At 47.0% G+C, this 19,217-nt stretch overlaps 1 protein-coding gene across 1 annotated transcript; it reads left to right on the top strand.

Annotated features, from left to right (window-relative positions):
- The first annotated feature begins 1,173 nt into the window (after positions 1-1,173).
- Positions 1,174-19,185, top strand: DDB2 (damage specific DNA binding protein 2). The gene is made up of 10 exons (XM_066361913.1): positions 1,174-2,110; positions 3,646-3,782; positions 4,530-4,721; positions 13,873-14,018; positions 15,681-15,780; positions 15,869-16,046; positions 16,361-16,503; positions 18,123-18,287; positions 18,432-18,477; positions 18,782-19,185. The coding sequence occupies exons 1-10, from the start codon at positions 1,984-1,986 to the stop codon at positions 18,829-18,831; spliced, it is 1,284 nt and encodes a 427-aa protein (XP_066218010.1). The 5' UTR covers positions 1,174-1,983; the 3' UTR covers positions 18,832-19,185.
- Positions 19,186-19,217: the final 32 nt, after the last annotated feature.

The raw sequence follows: 19,217 nt of genomic DNA, 5'->3' as shown, positions 1-19,217 counted from the left end.
GGGGGAGGAGCAGGAAGCATCAACTCCCATATGTGCCTTGACTGGGCAAGGCCAGGGTTTTGAACCAGCGACCTCAGAGTTCCAGGTCGACACTTTATCCACTGCACCACCACAGGTCAGGCTTTTTAAAAAATTTTATTTTATTTATTTATTTTTGTATTTTTCTGAAGTTGGAAATGGAGGCAATCAGACAGACTCCTGCATGCGCCTGACCGGGATCCACCCAGCATGCCCACCAGGGGGCGATGCTCCACCCACCAGGAGGCCTCGCTCTGTTGCAACCAGAGCCATTCTAGCGCCTGAGGCAGAGGCCACAGAGCCATCCTCAGCACCCGGGCCAACTTTGCTCTAATGGAGCCTTGGCTGTGGGAGGGGAAGAGAGAGACAGAGAGGAAGGAGAGGAGGAGGGGTGGAGAAGCAGATGGGCACTTCTCCTGTGTGCCCTGGCCGGAAATCGAACCTGGGACTCCTGCACGCCAGGCCGACACTCTACCACTGAGCCAACTGGCCAAAGCATTTATTCATTTTAAAGAGAGAGTGAATGGGAGAGTGAGAAGGGTGGCGGGAGCAGGAAGCATCAACTCTCACATGTGCCTTGACCAGGCAATCCCAGGGTTTTGAACTGGCAACCTTAGGGTTCCAGGTGGACACTTTATCCACTGCGCCACCACAGGTCAGGCTCGAAGACTATTTTTTTAAATTTTGGTTGGCATGCCACAATTTAGTACTCAACTGTGTTCTATCTTGAATTATTTGACTTGTTTCACAAGTATTTTTCTTCTTCTTCCAGGTTGTAAGACTTTCAGGAGCCCAGTCATTTCTTATATTTCAATATCCCCAGAAATAAGCACCCTGCTGGGGAGTAACTAATGGCTGGTCTGAATGAAGGGGGCCATGTTGCTTTTGTAACACAGCTCTGAAAACAGCAAGTCAGCAAGGGAGATGCCACCAGCTTGCCTCCCAGGTGGTTGCCACTGATAACACTAAGGTGATCAACCCATCTAAAGAGCACTTCCGAATTTTTCATCGGGAGCATCCGTTTCTTTCCAAGAGTAATATTTTGAGATGTCTTTCATCCCTACCTGTCTTTGAGTGTAGGTTCTACCATTAATGCATCTAGGTCTCCTCTGACCCTACCAAGGCGCCTGGCACGGACTTAGCAGATGGAAGAAATGGCCCAGCTACTAACCCCACCTCCAGCCTGGTTCTTCGCAGAAAGCGTGGTGCATCCTCTCGGGCCAGACGGGAAAGCGCAGCCTCAGCTCTGAGGCTCATTGCCTTGGCGTTTGGCTAAAGTCAGGGAATAAGACCTCTAAGCCGGGTTGGCCCGCACGCCCTCCACCGCATCACTGCCCCAGGCTGCTCCGCAGGCGGACACTCTGCAGGTTTGGGGATAGCTGCGCATTTCAATTAGTCTCCGCAGAGGAGCTGAGAGATTCCGCTGAGGTGGAGGGCTGTAACACGCGACATCGAACGCGAAACTTGCGGACGGGACAGTAGCTAGAGCGCGCGAGATCACTAATAAAAAGACCGAGGAGGCGGAGCCGAATCTTTGATTGGCGTGTGGTCTTCGCGGGACACGCAGAGGCCTGGCAGCGTCGCATCTAAGGAGGCTTCAAGTTGGGTGGCTTAGCACTGCCAGCCATCTTTATTTCTGGCAACTCAGCTGACTGTACTGGAGCAGAGCCAATACTTAGGCGAGATCCTGTTTCTCTAGGGAGCTCAAGATTCCCAACCCTCGCACATTTCCCATCTCTCCGCGCGCGCCCCGCCTTCCCGGGAGAGGCGGGGTCTCTCCGAGGGGGCGGGGCCGGAACTAGGCGCTAGTTTGGAAGCCGGTAGCCTGTTTGGCGGGAAGTTGTCTTGTTTGGCGGGAAGTTGGCCCAGTTCCCCGGTGCCCGCCCTTTTCCTTTTCAGAGGCTTCTCGATCTTCCTTTCATAATCTCAGCATACGGTATAGTACTCCTTTGTACGGAGGACGCGATGGCTCCCAGGAAACGCCCAGAAACCCGACAGACCTCCGAGATGGTTTTGCGCCCCAAGAGCAAGAGGAGCAGAAGCCCCCGAGAGCTGGAGCCCGAGGCCAAGAAGCTCTGTGGGAAGGGCTCTGGTACTGCCTGCGCCTGCTGCTTTCATAATTCCGCCATTTGGGTTCTCACGCAGGAGGCTGGAGTGGGGGATGGGTGCTTCTAGGTTCCCGAGGCTTTCGGAGTTTCAGATGTCGCAGGCTGTGTATTTTATCAGCAGGTCCTTTGACGCCCTAGAGTTTGAGTTTGGGCTTAACCTCCCTCAGGTCACAGGAAGAGGCAGATGAGCTCCATTACATCATACACAACAGACTTTGCAAATTTCTGGTTTGTACCAGGATTTTTACACACCGAGGATTGCTTAAAATAATCCCACCGTGCCTGGTGGTGTGTGTAGCTCTAGGTTCTTTGTTTTCAGCTGTGAGAGCCCTCAACTTCCTTCCTTAGAAAACCCATTCTCCGAGGTTTCTTGATATTGAACCCACAGCTATAAGGAGCATAGGGGAACTCGAAAGACGGGAGCAGGAGGTTATTGACAAAATGATTCTTTGGTCCACAAGAAGAATTAGTTGTCAAGAGGCCAGCTCCATAGAGACCAGCTCCTCAAATACATGTTGGTAATCCAGAGTTGCTTGACTCCTAGTTTAAGTGCATCTACTTCTCCTAAAGTAGCCTAGTTCGTTTAGAGCTGTGTCAGGTGCTCTAGATCCTGCTGGTTTCCAGGACAGATTGGACTTGGAGCCAACAACTGGTCCGCTCTACATTATTATTATTTTTTTTTCTTTTTCTTTTTTTTTTTTTTTCTTTTTTCTGAAGCTGGAAACGGGGAGAGACAGTCAGACAGACTCCCGCATGCGCCCGACCGGGATCCACCCGGCACGCCTACCATGGGGCGATGCTCTGCCCACCAGGGGGCGATGCTCTGCCCATCCTGGGCGTCGCCATGTTGCGACCAGAGCCACTCTAGCGCCTGAGGCAGAGGCCACAGAGCCATCCCCAGCGCCCGGGCCATCTTTGCTCCGATGGAGCCCTGGCTGCGGGAGGGGAAGAGAGAGACAGAGAGGAAAGCGCGGCGGAGGGGTGGAGAAGCAAATGGGCGCTTCTCCTGTGTGCCCTGGCCGGGAATCGAACCTGGGTCCTCCGCACGCTAGGCTGACGCTCTACCTACATTATTTTAATACAAGATTTAAAGATACTTCTTTCTCTGAACACTCACTTCTATGCTATACAAAAAAAAACAACAAAACCACTTAGCGTGCATTATATAGGCTTTTTAAATTGTCACCCAAACTTGTCACAAGTTTTCCAGCGCAAACTGGGAAGAGTTCTGCATATACTTTATTCTTGTATGTTTCTTTATTCTTGTATGTTTCTCAGCTCAGGAACCCTGCAAAATCATATTTTCACTTCAGAATTACTATTTTGGGGAAGAGGCTGAATCCCTACGCACCATTTCTTGTGCTGGGTGAGACTGAGCAGACTAAGAAAAAACCTTAGGAGGTGATGAGAGAGATTGGCTGTGCCGAATGAAACGATGGCTTTCTTTCCTGGATTTTCGCAGAATAACCTTTCTTGAGTGAGATCAGGGAGGAAAATATGTGTTTGTTCTACTTGGCAGGTTCTAGCAGAAGATTTGACTCAGGCTGCCTTTGGGCGGGGTTGGCTAGCCTGCAGGTCCCGCTGCGGTGCAGGAACATCGTCAGGGCCCTGCATCAGCCTAACCTGGGCAGAACTGCCTGGCCGTCACTACAGCAGGTGAGGCGTTTCCTGGCTAAGGTGCTCAAGGGTTTGCATGGTGCTTTTGTATAACTAGATGCTCCAGAATTAGATGCTGAATTGGTTCATTGGGTTTTCAGAGGTGTTAGATCAGCCCTACCTTTTTTGTCTGGTCTGCTGGACACTCAGCCAGGCAGAAGTTTTATGCTGTAAAAGTCGCAGCTGGAATGCACTCTGCCCTCTTGCTTTCCCAGACCAGTTCATGTATATTGCAAATATTTTCATGTACAGAGCCAGGCAGTTCGTTTTCCTTTGGGGGGGAGATCTTGGCCTCAGGGCTTAACCTACGGAGGAGGCACAGATTGGCAGTTTACCTAGGACTTGGGTTTTTGTATTGTTTATTTTTATTTTTTTAGGTGAGAGGAGGGGAGATAGCGAGGCAGACTCCTGCAGGATCCCTGACAGGGGATCTATCTGGCAACCCCATCTGGGGCTGATGCTTGAGTACCGAGTTATTTTAGCACCTGAGGCTGACAGGCTTGGACCAACTGAGCTATCTGCAGTGCCCGGGGCCACGCTCAAACCAATTGAGCCTCTGGCTACGGGAGGTGAAGAGGAAGAGAAGGGGAGAGGGAGATGAGAAGAAGCAGATGGTCGCTTCTCCTGTGTGCCCTGCCTGGGAATCAAACCCAGGATGTCCATAGGCCAACAGTCTATCCACTGAGCCATCGGCCAGGGCCAGGACTTGGGTTTTAATTCAACTTAATTCTTTTCTCTCTGTGTCAGGGTCTCCAGCAGTCCTTTTTGCACTCTCTGGCTTCTTACCGGATATCCCAAAAGGCTGCCCCCTTTGACAGGAGGGCCACATCCTTGGCATGGCACCCAACTCACCCCAGCACCGTGGCCGTGGGTTCCAAAGGGGGAGATATCATGCTCTGGAACTTTGGCATAAAGGACAAACCTACCTTCATTAAAGGGGTGAGCAGTCCCTGTGCCAGATAACTGTTCTGAAAAGGTCTTGAAGCAATGAAAAGTCAACCAATAAAAGGGAGATGTTTGGGATCAAACGTAAATGTAGGTATTTTCAAACAAGTAAATGATGATGATACTCAAATCTTTATTGAGTGCCTGCCCTTAGAATATTAGAAGCTATAAAATATTGATCACTCTAGTAAGTCTTCACCTAGAATAGAATCTAAGCCCCTTCATAACCCTTGATCTCATCTTGTACTGCTCTATTTCCTCACTTCCTATGCTTTAGCCACACTGGCTATTTCTGTTTCTGAAACTGGGTCTTTACACTTGGCTGTTCCTATTGGCTGGAGTGCTCTTTCCTATGGTCTTCTCATGGTTGGTTCCCTTTTATTAGTCAGGCCTCAGCTCAATGTACTTCAAATAGCTCTCACTGATCACTCTGTCTAAAATAGCCTCCACCCCAGCCAATCACTCCCTACCCCCTGCCTCACTTTCCTCCCACAATGTTTTTTAATACCTGAACTGTTTTACTTATTTACTTACTTTGCCCACTGGAGAGTAAACTCCCTGATGGCAGGGACCTTGTCTTTCTGTATACCACTTTATCCCCGGAGCCTAGAATGATGTTCAGCCTGTAGCTGGTTTATATTCCTTTATTGGATAATGTGTAACGTACACAGGTCGTTGTATGGCTCTCAAGGAATTACATTTGAAAATATGTGGTATTCATGGCTCTCTCAGCCAAAAAGGTTCCCATCCTCTGGTATAGGCAGTCCCCAAGTTATGAACGGGGTCGGCTCTGTAGGTTTGTTTGTAAGTTGAATTTGTATATAAGTTGGAACAGGTACATTTACCTATTAAATGCAGCTTAGATGTTTGTTTTAACATAGTGTTTATTTTTACTTTTCCATGCATATAAATACTTACATTTTCAAAGCTACAGAACCTATCTCATTTGTAACCCAGGGACTGCCTGTACTTGAAATGACATCTGCTGCAAACTCTGCTCTCATCCTTTTGTTTCTCTTTTCATGATTTCCATGATTTTTCTCTTTTTCTTCTGGCTGCTTTAAAAATGACCATGACTTTCTTGGTGTTTTTTTCTATGTTTCTTCTGCTTGAGGTTCATTGAGCTTCTTGGATGTGTGAGTTTATAATTGTCATCAAATTTTGAAAAATTTAGAGCACTCTTCAAATAATTTTTTCTCTCCCCCCTCTTTTATTTTTCTGGGCCTCCAATTACATGTATGTTAGGCTACTAGAATTGTCCTGTGTGTCATCAATGTACTGTTCATAGTTGGAAGCATAAATCCACATTAATTTTAATAGTTTATTTGAGGTTTGAAATGTTTCCTACACCGTCTTTTTAATTTTATTTATTTATTTATTTATTTATTTATTTTATGTCAGAGAGAGGGACAGACAGGAAGGGAGAGAGATGAGAAGCATCAGTTCTTCGTTGCGGCACCTTATCTGTCCGTCGATTGCCTTCTCATGTATGCCTTGATGGGGGGGGGCGCTAAAGCAGACTGAGTAACCCCTTGCTTGAGCCAGCAACCCTGGGCCCAAGCTGGTGAGCCTTGCTCAAACCAGATGAATCCGCACTCAAGCTGGCTACCTCAAGGTCTTGAACCTGGTTCTTCTTCATCCCAGTCTGATGCTCTATCCACTGCGCCACCACCTGGTCAGGCCTACACAATCTTGTCATCTACAAATAATGAAAGTTTGATTTCTTCCTTTACCATTGTTATACTGTTTTACTTTATTCTATTGACAAAGCAATCTAGTACATTGTTGAATATTGGTGATAGCAGACATATTTGTCTAATTCTTGATCATAGAAGACTTGTTTTTTGTTTATATTTATTTATCTTTTAGGTGAGAAGAAGGGAGATAGTGAGGCAGACTCCCACATGCACCCCGACCAGGACCCAACTGACAGCCCCATCTAGGACCAATGCTCAAGTGCCGAGCTATTTTTAGTGCCTGAGGCTATTGTGCTCTGACGGAGCTATCTTCAGCACTCTAGGCCACACTCAAATCAACTGAGCCACTAGCTACGGGAGGGGAAGAGGGGGAGAAGAAGAGGGAGGGAGGGAAGATGGTGGGAGAAGCAGATGGTCGCTTCTCCTATGTGCCCTGACCAGGAATTGAACATATGCCAGCCTGATGCTCTACCACTGAACCACTGGCCAAGGCCAGAAGACTTATATTTTAGAATTAAGTATAATTTCTGCTACTTTTTTTGTTTGTTTGTTTGTTTTTTTACAGAGACAGAGAGAGAGTCAGAGAGAGGGATAGACAGGGACAGACAGGCAGGAATGGAGAGATGAGAAACAGTCAATCATCAGTTTCTCATTGCGCGTTGCGACACCTTAGTTGTTCATTGATTGCTTTCTCATATGTGCCTTGACCATGGGGCTACAGCAGACCAAGTAACCCCTTGCTGGAGCCAGCGACCTTGGGTCCAAGCTGGTGAGCTTTTTCTCAAACCAGATGAGCCCGCGCTCAAGCTGGGGGCCTCGAGGTCTCGAACCTGGGTCCTCGGCATCCCAGTCCGATGCTCTATCTACTGCGCCACCGCCTGGTCAGGCTCTGCTACTTTTTATGGTGGTAAAATATACATAATAGCCTGATCTGTGGTGGCGCAGTGGATAAAGCGTTGACCTGGAATGCTGAGGTTGCCGGTTCAAAACCCTGGGCTTGCCTGGTCAAGGCACATGTGGGAGTTGATGCTTCCTGCTCCTCCCCACTTTCTCTCTCTCCTCTCTGAAATGAATAAATAAATAAATTTTTAAAAATATATACATAATATAAAATTTATTATTTTAACCATTTTAAGTGTACAATTCAGTGGCATTAAGTACATTTATATTATCACCACTATTCATCTCCAGAAGTTCTTAATCATCCCAAAATAAAACTCTGTATCCATTAAACAATGGCTCTCTATTATCCTTTCCCCCAGCCCCACTAATCTTCCTGACTCTGTGAATTTGACCCTGCTAGGCACCTCATATAAATGGAGTCATACAATATTTATCATTCTGGGTTCTGGCTTTTTCCTTAGCATAATGTTTTCAAGGTGCATCCGTATTCTAGCATGTATCAGTACTTCAATTCCTTTTTATAGCTGAGATAGAGTCTATCATGTGGATATACCACTTTTTATTTATCTATTGATTTGTTCATGGACATTTGGGTTGTTTCCGCCTTTTGCTATTATTAATACTACTGCTATGAACATTCCTGTGCAGATTTTTGTTTGAACATGTTTTCATTTCTTTTGGGTGTATACTTAAGAGCTTGTTTGTTGTTTTTTTTTTAATTTTGGTTTTGTTTCTTCTATTTTTCTGAAGTGAGAAGCAGGGAGGCAGACAGACAGACTCCTGCATGCACCCGACCAGGATCCACCCGGAATGCCCACCAGGGGGCAGTGCTCTGCCCATCTGGGCCATTGCTCTGATGCGACTGGAGCCATTCTAGCACCTGAGGCAGAGGCCATGGAGCCATCCTCTGCCCCCAGGCCAACTTTGCTCCAATGGAGCCTTGGCTGCAGGAGGGGAAGAGAGAGACAGAGAGGAAGGAGAAGGGGTGGGTGGGAAAGCAGGTGGGTGCTTCTCCTGTGTGCCCTGGCCGGGAATCGAACCCGGGACTTCCACGTGCTGGGCCAACACTACCGCTGAGCCAACCAGTCAGGACCAGAGCTTGTTTGTTTTTAAATACTCTTTATCATATTAAATTCCCCTTTTGTTCCTAGTTTGCCAAGAGTTCTTATTAGGAATAATTAAATTTCATCAGATATTTTTTTTGTATCTATTGATAGTAAGCGTATGATTTTTCCCCTTTATCCTGTTTATGTGGTAAACTATACTAATTGTTTTTTTTGTTTTGGTTTATTAGTTATATTCCTTTGTTTTTGTTTAAATTTAAAATTATTTTTTTACTTTTTTTACAATTACTATTATATGTCTAGCTGGTGATACTGCTTCTGATAAAAGCACATAACCTAAAATTGATCATCTGAACCATTTTTTTTTTTACAGAGACAGAGAGTCAGAGAGAAGGATAGACAGGGACAGACAGACAGGAACGGAGAGATGAGAAGCATCAATCATTAGTTTCTTGTTGCGTATTGCGTCACCTTAGTTGTTCATTGATTGCTTTCTCATATGTGCCTTGACCGTGGGCCTTCAGCAGACCGAGTAACTCCTTGCTCGAGCCAGCAATCCTGGGCTCAAGCTGGTGAGCTTTTGCTCAAACCAGATGAGCCCGCACTCAAGCCGGTGACCTCGGGGTCTTGAACCTAGGTCCTCCGCATCCCCGTCCGACGCTCCATCCATTGCGCCACCGCCTGGTCAGGCTGAACCATTTTTAAGTATACAGTTCACTAGTGTTAACCATATTCACGTTATTGTGTAAGACATCTCTAGCACTTTTTCGTCTTGTGAAACTGAAACTACACCCATTTAATAATAATTCCCCACTCCCCCTGTCCCCCCAGCCCTTGGCAGCCACCATTCTTCTTTCTGTTTCTATGAGTGAACTACTTTGGTTACTCCTAAGTTTTGATGGTCTTGCTGAGGTTATGTGGGAGAATGTTCTTGTAGGAAATAAGGGTAGGGCAACAGTAGGCTTACAATTGTGAGTATGTGAAATGGAGTACTCTTGTATTATTGCTTATTAATTATTTTATTATTTTCCATACAAACAACTGTAAACCTACTTTTGCACCATCTTGTATTCAGTAAATTATTTGAGGATGGATGAGACAGCATGTTGGCAATTTGTTATCAAATGGTTCCAGAAAAGTAGTTCTTTGTACTATTCTTGCAATTTTCTGTGAGTTTGAGATAGTTTGAAAATAAAATTTCGCCTGACCAGGAGGTGGCGCAGTGGATAGAGCGTTGGACTGGGATGCGGAAGGACCCAGGTTCGAGACCCCGAGGTCGCCAGCTTGAGTGCAGACTCATCTGGTTTGAGCAAAGCTCACCAGCTTGGACCCAAGGTCGCTGGCTCAAGCAAGGGGTTACTCGGTCTGCTGAAGGCCCACGGTCAAGGCACATATGAGAAAGCAATCAATGAACAACTAAGGTGTTGCAACGCGCAATGGAAAAACTAATGATTAATGCTTCTCATCTCTCTCCATTCCTGTCTGTCTGTCCCTGTCTATCCCTCTCTCTGACTCACTCTCTGTCTCTGTAAAAAATAAATAAAAATTAAAAAAAAAAAAAAGAAAGAAAGAAAATAAAATTTCAACCTGACCAGGCGTTGATGCAGTTGGTAGAGTGTTGGTCTGGGACACTGAGGACCCAGGTTCAAAACCCGAGCTTGCTGGCTTGAGCGCCGGCTCCTTCTGCTTGAGAGCAAGCTCACCAGCTTGTGTGCGGAGTTGCTGGCTTCAGCATGGGATCATAAACATGATCCCAAGGTCTCTGACTTGAGCAAGGGGTCACTGGATCAGCTGGAGGCCCCCAGTCAAGGCACATAGGAGAAAGCAATTAATGAACAACTAAAAGGTGCTGCAACTATGCTGATGCTTCTCATCTCTCCCTTCCTGTCACTGTCTTTGTTCATGTCTCTCCCTCTCTCTCTCTCTCTTGCTAAAAATTTCAAAGAGATTGATGCTACTTTTTCCTTAAATATTTAGTATGATATATTTACCAGTGAAGCCACCAGGATCTAGAATTAACTTTGCAAGAAAGTTTTTAGTTGTGAATTCAATTTCTTTAATATATATCAGACAATTCAGATTTTTCTCTTTCATCTTTATTTTGGCAAGTTTGTATTTGCTAGGAATTTGCCCATTTCATCTAAATTTTCAAATTTATTGGCATAAGATTATTTATATTCTCTTACCTTTTAAAGTGTCTTTAAGATTTATAGTGATGTCCTTTTTTTCCACCCATTAAATTACTTATTTGTGGAAATGATGAATGAGACAGCATGTTGGCAATTTGTTATCAAATGGTTCCAGAAAAGTAGTTCTTTCTGCTATTCTTGCAACTTTTCTGTGAGTTTGAGAGTTGAAAATAAAAGTTCAGCCTGACCAGGCGATGGTGCAGTTGGTCGAGTTTCACCAGAGGGTTATTAATTTTATTAGTCTTTTTATGGAACCAACTTTTGGCTGTGTTGACTCTCCACACTATATTTGTTTTGTTTCATTAATTTTTTTTTTTTACTCTCTTTGACTTTAGTTTCCTGTTTTATAACTTTTTGAGATGGATGTTTGAGTCATTGATTTTCTGCCTTTCACTTATTGCAAATAATGTTGCAATGGATATTTATGTATAAACTTTTGCATGAACATATTAATTTCTCTTGGTATATATAGGGGTAGACTTGCTGGGTCATATGGTAACTCTACATTTAATTTTTTGAAGAATTGCCAGACTGTTTTCCAAAGTGCCTGAACCATTTTACATTCTTTAAAGACATGTTTTATCAAGCTTTTCTAGTTCTCAGCAGAAGGATGGCTGACTATGACAAGCTAACCCATCATCACTGGAATTGGAAGTCTCAAATATATATATATATATATATATATATATATATATATATATATATATATAATTTTTTTTTTTTTTTTTTTTTTTGTCCAGGTTTTATTAGTCCTTCTCAGTGCAAAAATTGGTCATAAGCACTCAGTCCAACCAGGAGAACACACATGCATTTTAACTTAAAATATTTACATATGTGTTTATTACTCATGCTTTTTATTTTTTAACATTTTGTTTTTTTGTTTTTTTACAGAGAGTCAGAGAGAGGGACAGACAGACAGAAACGGAGAGAGATGAGAAGCATCAATCATTAGTTTTTCATTGCAACACCTTAGTTGTTCATTGATTGCTTTCTCATATGTGCCCTGCTACAGCAGACTGAGTAACCCCTTGCTCAAGCCAGCGACCTTGGGTCCAAGCTGGTGAGCTTTTTGCTCAAACCAGATGAGCCCTCGCTCAAGCTGGCGACCTCGGGGTCTCGAACCTGGGTCGTCCGCGTCTCAGTCTGATGCTCCATCCACTGCGCCACCACCTGGTCAGGCTATTACTCATGCTTTGACATAGAGTTTGTCCTTTTCTTAGAGTGAGGTCCGCTAGTTAGGCGCATCTGGTCTTACGTAAACTACGCACACGGTGTGGTCTTTAATGGCCTCATTTCCATTTCCTAAAGTGGAAACAGAATGTTAAGATAGTTTTTTTTTGTTTTTGTTTTTGTTTTTTTGTATTTTTCTGAAGCTGGAAACGGGGAGAGACAGTCAGACAGACTCCCGCATGTGCCCGACTGGGATCCACCCAGCACGCCCACCAGGGGCGACGCTCTGCCCACCAGGGGGCGATGCTCTGCCCCTCTGGGGCGTCGCTCTGCCGCGACCAGAGCCACTCTAGCGCCTGGGGCAGAGGCCAAGGAGCCATCCCCAGCGCCCAGGCCATCTTTGCTCCAATGGAGCCTTGGCTGCGGGAGGGGAAGAGAGAGACAGAGAGGAAGGAGGGGGGGGGGTGGAGAAGCAAATGGGCGCTTCTGCTATGTGCCCTGGCCGGGAATCGAACCCGGGTCCCCCGCACGCCAGGCCGACGCTCCACCACTAAGCCAACCGGCCAGGGCCAAGATAGTTTTGAAGCAACTTGATTGTAGACTCTTTTAAAATTTGTATTATTTCCCACTCTAATTGTTTATAAGTATCTCATCCATGCTAATTTGACAACTATTATTTTTAGCAATTCATCTTTACCTAATTTTTCCAAAGTATTCAACATGGCTTGTATAGAAATAACAATGGTCTTTTTTTTTTTTTGCATGTATTTCATCAGTTTAATTAAATTACATGTTTAATTGAGTGTTTAAATGTTTAATAAAAACATGTGATTAAATTACATGTTTAATTGAATAACATAGTTATAAAGTAAAACCGGCATATACAGGTTCAAGAACAAACATGACTAACCACTGTAAGCACTGAATTCAGCTGGTGGGAACAGAAGATGATCTTACTGGCATCAGGGGTTTTTCAGAGCACGGGCACTGAATGTTTATGGAGGGCATGGAGAGGGCTGGTCAGCCGCGGGGCGAGTGAAGTGGGTGTTGTGTAAGAGACCTTGCAGAGCTCCATGAGGCTAAGACAGCAGGAGCACAAGGAGGAAGAGGAGGAGTTCCTGGGGATGTAAAATTCTTGCCGGGAGAGAGACAGGAACATTGAGCTGCTCCTGTGTGTGCCCTGGCCAGGAATTGAACCAGCAGCCCCTGTGCTCTGGGACAATGCTCCAACCAACTGCGCTATCCAGCCAGGGCTTAATTTTTATTGATTTTTAGAGAAACAGAAAGGAAGGGGGTGGGGAGCATTTGCTCTTCCACTCAGTCGTGCATTCTGTGGTTGCTTCCCGTGTGTGTTCTGACCAGGGATTGAACCTGTAACCTTGTTGTTTTAGGACTACACTCTTAACTGACTGAGCCAGCCAGCCAGGGCCATAAAATTCTTAAAACAGTGCCGGGTGTGTAATAGGCATTTAATAATGTTAACTATAGATATTATGATTATTTTCATTATCAATGTCTGGAAAAAATAGGATCAGATCTGTCTTCCGCCCTTGTAACCCAGCCGTTGTTCTGGCTGAAGATCTTCTAAAAACAGCACTGCGATAAACTGGTACCTCCACACAGTGGACTGCTCAGCAATGAGATGGGACCAGCTCTAGAGACACAGCTACTCGGACTCTCAGGGGCACCGTGCTGAGTGAAATGAAAGCCGGTCTCAAGAAGCTGCGAGCTCTATGACCTCTGACCTGACAGTCTGTCAGAGACAAACAGCAGAGCCCGGGGCGAGAGGTGGCGGGCAGTATGGCTACAGTGGAACAGCACGAGGGAATTTGCTTAACAGAGCTGTTCTGCATCCTGATTTTGGTGCTGGTTATTCAAATCTATACATGTCTTCGAAGTCGTAGAACTGTATACCCAAAACAACCAAATTTACTATGTGTTAATTTAAATAAAACTAAAACTTGAAGAAATAAAGAACACTGTGGAGAGCACCCTAGGGTCTAGGCATGTGACTGGCCCCAAGGGCTGCCTGTCTGGTCCTTCTCTCAGGCAGTGTGTGCGCACTGGCCTTGCCCTCCTCCTGGGCCCTCCTCACTCACTGGCTTTTCTCTTCCTGTGTTAGATTGGAGCTGGAGGGAGCATCACTGGGCTGAAGTTTAACCCTCTCAATGGCAACCAGTTTTTCACCTCCTCAATGGAGGGAGCAACTAGGCTGCAGGACTTTAAAGGCAACACTCTCCAAGTTTATACCAACTATGGCACCTGCAAGTGAGTAGTTTAACTACTAGGGGAAAGGGCCTCTAGGCTCTCGGAGCAGCCCTGGCGAGAACATCCATATCCCGATTCTTTCACCCAAACCTGGCCCAGGGAAGTAAGAAAAGGTGTTAGCCATTCTCCACCCTCCATCTCTTTCTCAGACTCTTTCTTTAGCTGCTTGTGCTCTGGTTCAGGTGGGTTACTAATTTGGGGAGGAGTTCTGGAGCTCAGGTGTTCTGTAAGTCATTCCTATATTAGACAAGACCTTGATTCTCACTAGACAGACAAGTCAACATGGCGTTGGCCTAGAAAGCCACTTAAAGCCTAGAGCAGGAAATAAGAACTTAAATTTCATGTCCTACCTCCACTTGGGTGTGATGACCCGACCAGTTCCACAGTGGAAGCTTAAATGGATAGAATCACATCCATGCAGCACTTTGGACTCCACAAGAAATGTTGTAGAAACTAGAAAATGCTTGTCACTTTCATTTCTAGCCAGAGACACAACCCTGCTCCCTAAGGGGCACTGGATGTTTTCCGGACTGCCCCACAGGGATAAGGAATACATGCACAATCAGGGCAGGATGGGATAGACTCAGCTCTACGTTTCTCTACCACAAGACTCTCCCTCTGGAAGGTATTTATAGGGGATGCAAAAGGCGGTGTAGCCCTGGCCGGTTGGCTCAGTGGTAGAGTGTCAGCCTGGCATATGGAAGTCCCAGGTTCAATTTCTAGCCAGGCACACAGGAGAAGCGCCTATCTGCTTCTCCACCCTTCCCCCTCTCCTCTCTCTCTCTCTCTCTCTCTCTCTCTCTCTCTCTCTCTCTCCCCTCCTGCAGCCAAGGCTCCATTGGAGCAAAGTTGTCCCAGGCGCTGAGGGCGGCCCCATGGCCTCCACCTCAGGCACTAGAATGGCTCCAGCCACAACGGAGCAATGCCCCAGATGGGCAGAGCATTGCCCCCTAGTGGGCATGCTGGGTGGATCCCGGTCGGGTACATGTGGGAGTCTGTCTGTCTGCCTCCCCGCTTCTCACTTCAGAAAAATACAAAAAATAATAAATAAGGCAGTGTAGCAAGGATTTGAGGGTTTGAGAAAAACATGAATCTTGAGCTCTCCTGGCTGGGAGTCAGGATCCCTGAAGCAACCCCCTCCCCATTCCCTTCATCCTCAAGGAGTCTGAGGGACAGAAGAGCCAGACAGCTTCTGGGTCATGTGTGCTTTTCTCCCCTAAGTGCTCGGAAGGGGGCAGAAGTTCCTTTCTATCCAGCTCTGAGGAGCACAGCTGGGCAGGCCCTGTTTGGGTTGTCATCTTTGGCTCCACAGGTGGAGAGTAAAGGGAGAGAATCATGAAGGAGTTTCCCTCAGAACCCAGGGCTGTGTGGGGCAAGCCAACCTGGGGACCTGCCTCATAGCTGACGTTCGGCTGCTTCAGGGACTCATACTAGCTGAGGATCCTGGGCCCAGCGGACAGATTTCCAAGCCCATCACTGCCATTCCCTCTGTCTGGATGGCAGACAAGTCTGAGTCATCTTCACTGGGCTGTCCACAGCAGGACAGTTATTCATTCATTGAACAATATTGAATTTCTCTCTGTTAGACACTGGAGCTACAACAGTGAATAAAGGACCTTGCCTCTGTCCCCAAGAAACTTACAGCACAGTCTTTTCCTCTAGCTTCTGGTTTTGCAGTCTGGACGTGTCTGCCGAAAGCCAGATGGTGGTCACAGGAGACAATGTGGGGCACGTGGTCTTGCTGAATATGGACGGCAGGGAGGTGCGTTCCCTGGAGCCCGGCTCCTCCTCCCTCCCTTACCCCAGGCCTCGGTTCTCTGCCCCCACATGAACCGAGCTTTTCTCTGCAGCTCTGGAATCTGAGAATGCACAAAAAGAAAGTGACCCATGTGGCCCTGAACCCACGCTGTGATTGGCTCCTGGCCACAGCCTCTGTAGATCAAACAGTGAAAATCTGGGACCTGCGCCAGGTTAAAGGGAAATCCAGCTTCCTGTACTCGTTGCCTCATCGGCATCCTGTCAACGCAGGTGTGATATACCTTCTCCTTCCTGTAGACCCTGCCAACAGCACCGCTTCTGGGGTGTTCCCTCCAAGGCTAGAAGCTGCTAGGTCAAACCTTTACCCCGACAGTATCTGCCAAGCTCTTGTCTTGGAACCTTTCTGACTCAAGCTGCCCCCATCAGCTGCTGAGCTCTAAAATGTTTTTGTTCACACCCAGCTTCACCTCCTCCCTCCCGCCCCTGAGGGGCGGGAGGGAGGGTGTCCCTGCAAGAGAAGCCTGTGAAGGCTGGGACAACAGGGGGCCCGCGGCTCCTCAGCTTTGGGGCTTTCCACTTGCTAGCTCATTTCAGTCCTGATGGGGCCCAGCTCCTGACCACCGACCAGAAGAGTGAGATCCGGGTGTACTCGGCTTCCCAGTGGGACCGCCCCCCAAGCCTGATCCCACACCCTCATCGCCACTTCCAGCACCTGACACCCATCAAGGTAAGTGCTGGAGTCAAGAGCTGTGACTGTGGGGACAGGCAGGGAGAGGACAGATTACAGAGCCTTTCCTCCTGGATCTCCTGCCCTGACACGAAATAGTCTCTTACCCCTGGCTGTCTGCTCCTTTGTCCCACTTCTGCAACCCCATTTAGCTGGGTTTTCGTCTGATAAGCTGTTTTCCTGAGTTTTTTCAACTCAGCTCTGATCTCCTCACTGAGGGCACTTTCTGAGTCCTGACTGCTGTTCTACCCTCAGCTTGTTCCCTGTGTGTATGGCTGATCTACAAGCTACTCTTAGCCTTCTTGTTAATGGTTTCAAACTCCATGGCTTAGTCTTCAGGTCCTGTGATTCCTTCCTGCCCAAACCTCTAAGCAGCCTAAACTCTGCCAGTTCTTCCCCTCTACTATTTTATATCCTTCTCCAGAGCTAGAGCCCATCCTCACGCCTCCAGTTTCATGCCTACACTTCAGTCAGTATGCACAGTAGTGAGCGGCACCAGTTTCCGGCAGGCAGACCCCTCTGGGTTAGACTCTTGGGCAAATTACTTCAATTTTGGATTTCAGTGTCCTTGTCTATAAAAAGGGAATAATGGTACGAGGGTGTTGTGAGGCTGAATCAGAACCCTTCGAGCACTGGTCCATGGCACCATGCCTGCTCCCTAGTAAGTACTCCGTAAACCATGAGGATTTAGTGTGCGAGTGGCCCCACAGACCTCAAGTCAAATCCAAGTTCTCAGGAACGTCGAGGTCCTTCACCAGTCTGTGTTCTCAGTGATTTATCTTGTCATCGCTCACTTCATATCCAGTGAAGCCAACGTACAGCTTCCCAGGTGTGGCCTGTTTGGGGTTTATTTCCAGGCCTTTGCATCTACCACTTCTTCCTTCCTGCTTACCATAGCTTGCCTCCTTCAAACCTCCCTTGTCAAATTTCTGGGGACAATCCCATCCAGTCTGTCATTCCAGTACCTGTCAGCTCTGTCTGGAGTGGGATGGGCCTAGGTCTCCTCCCCTTTCCAGCCACTAGGCGTTTCCTGCTGAGCTCTGTCATTCATGTTGATGGAGACAGCAGTGGGGGTCACTTCAGAACTTACCTCCTTTTGGTTTTGGTTCCCAAAGGCTTTTCCTTTGTTGTAGGCTTACTTCTTTGGTCAATGTCTGGGTTAGGCTGACGTTAACATTTATCAGTTGGTATGATCTCAGCAAATGTAAGAGAGAGAAGGCCTGAAGGTGTCCTGAAGGCCAGGGAGGCCAGCTGGGGATTTAAAATTTACAGTGGTAGTGCCTGACCTGTGGTGGTGCAGTGGATAAAGCGTCGACCTGGAACACTGAGGTCACCAGTTCAAAACCCCAGGCTTACCCAGTCAAGGCACACATGGGAGTCGATGCTTCCTGCTCCTCCCCTTCTCTCTCTCCTCTCTAAAAATGAATAAAGTCTTTTAAAAAAAATTTAGTGATAGACATATACACAATTGAAAACCATTCTTGTAGTTTTGTGTGTATCTTATCTCCATTATTAAATCGTTAGGAACTGCATTAACAATTGTTAGTGGCAAATACTTTTGATGTCCCTCTTGATAGTGTTCTGCATTTACTCTTGTGACCAGCCTTTCCATCTCCTAGGCAGCCTGGCATCCTCGGTACAACCTCATTGTTGTGGGCAGATACCCAGATCCTAATTTCAAAAGTTGTACCCCCTATGAATTAAGGACGATTGATGTGTTTGATGGAAGCTCAGGGAAGTTGATGCATCAGCTCTATGACCCAGAATTTTCTGGTATCATTTCGGTGAGGCTTGGGCCCTCAAATCCTAATGGGAGGGGGCAGGGATTCAACCTACCTTATTGACCAAAAATGACCAGCAATTAGTCCTCACATGCCCTTTTCCCGTACCTTCACCCCTTCCTCATGCTTTTCCCCTTGTCTCTGCAGCTCAATGAGTTCAACCCTATGGGGGACACGCTGGCCTCTCTGATGGGTGAGTGAAGTAGGTTGTATCTCAGACTGGCCAAGCCCGACCCCCCTCCCCTCGGTTCAGTGCAAGCTGAGCTCGGCTTAGCCCTGCTCATTCGCCCCAGGGTGGCAGCTGGCAGAGGATAACCAGGAGATGGTGGTCTTTTGGGCCTGGGCCCTCCACCCCACTTGCTTTGTCTTGGCCATAGCAATGCCAGCTGCTGTCCAGTTCCCTGGGATATGCTCACCAAGTTCTAGGTTCCCTGGGGCAGCCCCAAGTTGTGAGACTGATAACGGAAGGCGAGTCAGACTGGTCTCACTCCTCCTAGGTTATCACGTTCTCATTTGGAGCCAGCAGCAAGCTGGGACGCAGAAATGAGAGACATTAATGGAGCTGTGTGTGCCAAGCGAGGGCTTGGAGCCACATAAGAAGTCCTGCGAGAAGAGGCGGCTCTGTGTTAAAGGGCCAACGGTATCCAAGTCGCAGGGTTGGAGCAGGGACGAGTCTGGCGTGACGTACTATGGGGGGACACGGGCACGTTATTGCTCTGGGCTTAGCTCCAGAAACTTCTCCAGAGTTGGCAACCCAGCTGCCCCAAGGGTTCCCGCTATATCTAGCCTGGAACCAAGCAAGCTTCTCCTGGAGCCAAGAAACTGTTCTCTGTGTGACATGTGGCAGAGTGATCAGGTGGTGGTTTTGGTTTGTGCTCACTGTTGACATGACATGGTCAATAAAACTATACCCAACTGAGCTTCTGAGTGTTC

This window comes from Saccopteryx leptura, chromosome 1 (genome assembly GCF_036850995.1).
Source record: "Saccopteryx leptura isolate mSacLep1 chromosome 1, mSacLep1_pri_phased_curated, whole genome shotgun sequence".
NCBI lineage: Eukaryota > Metazoa > Chordata > Mammalia > Chiroptera > Emballonuridae > Saccopteryx > Saccopteryx leptura.
Note: the sequence above shows the minus strand (reverse complement) of the source record. Positions and strands in the feature narration are given on the sequence as shown.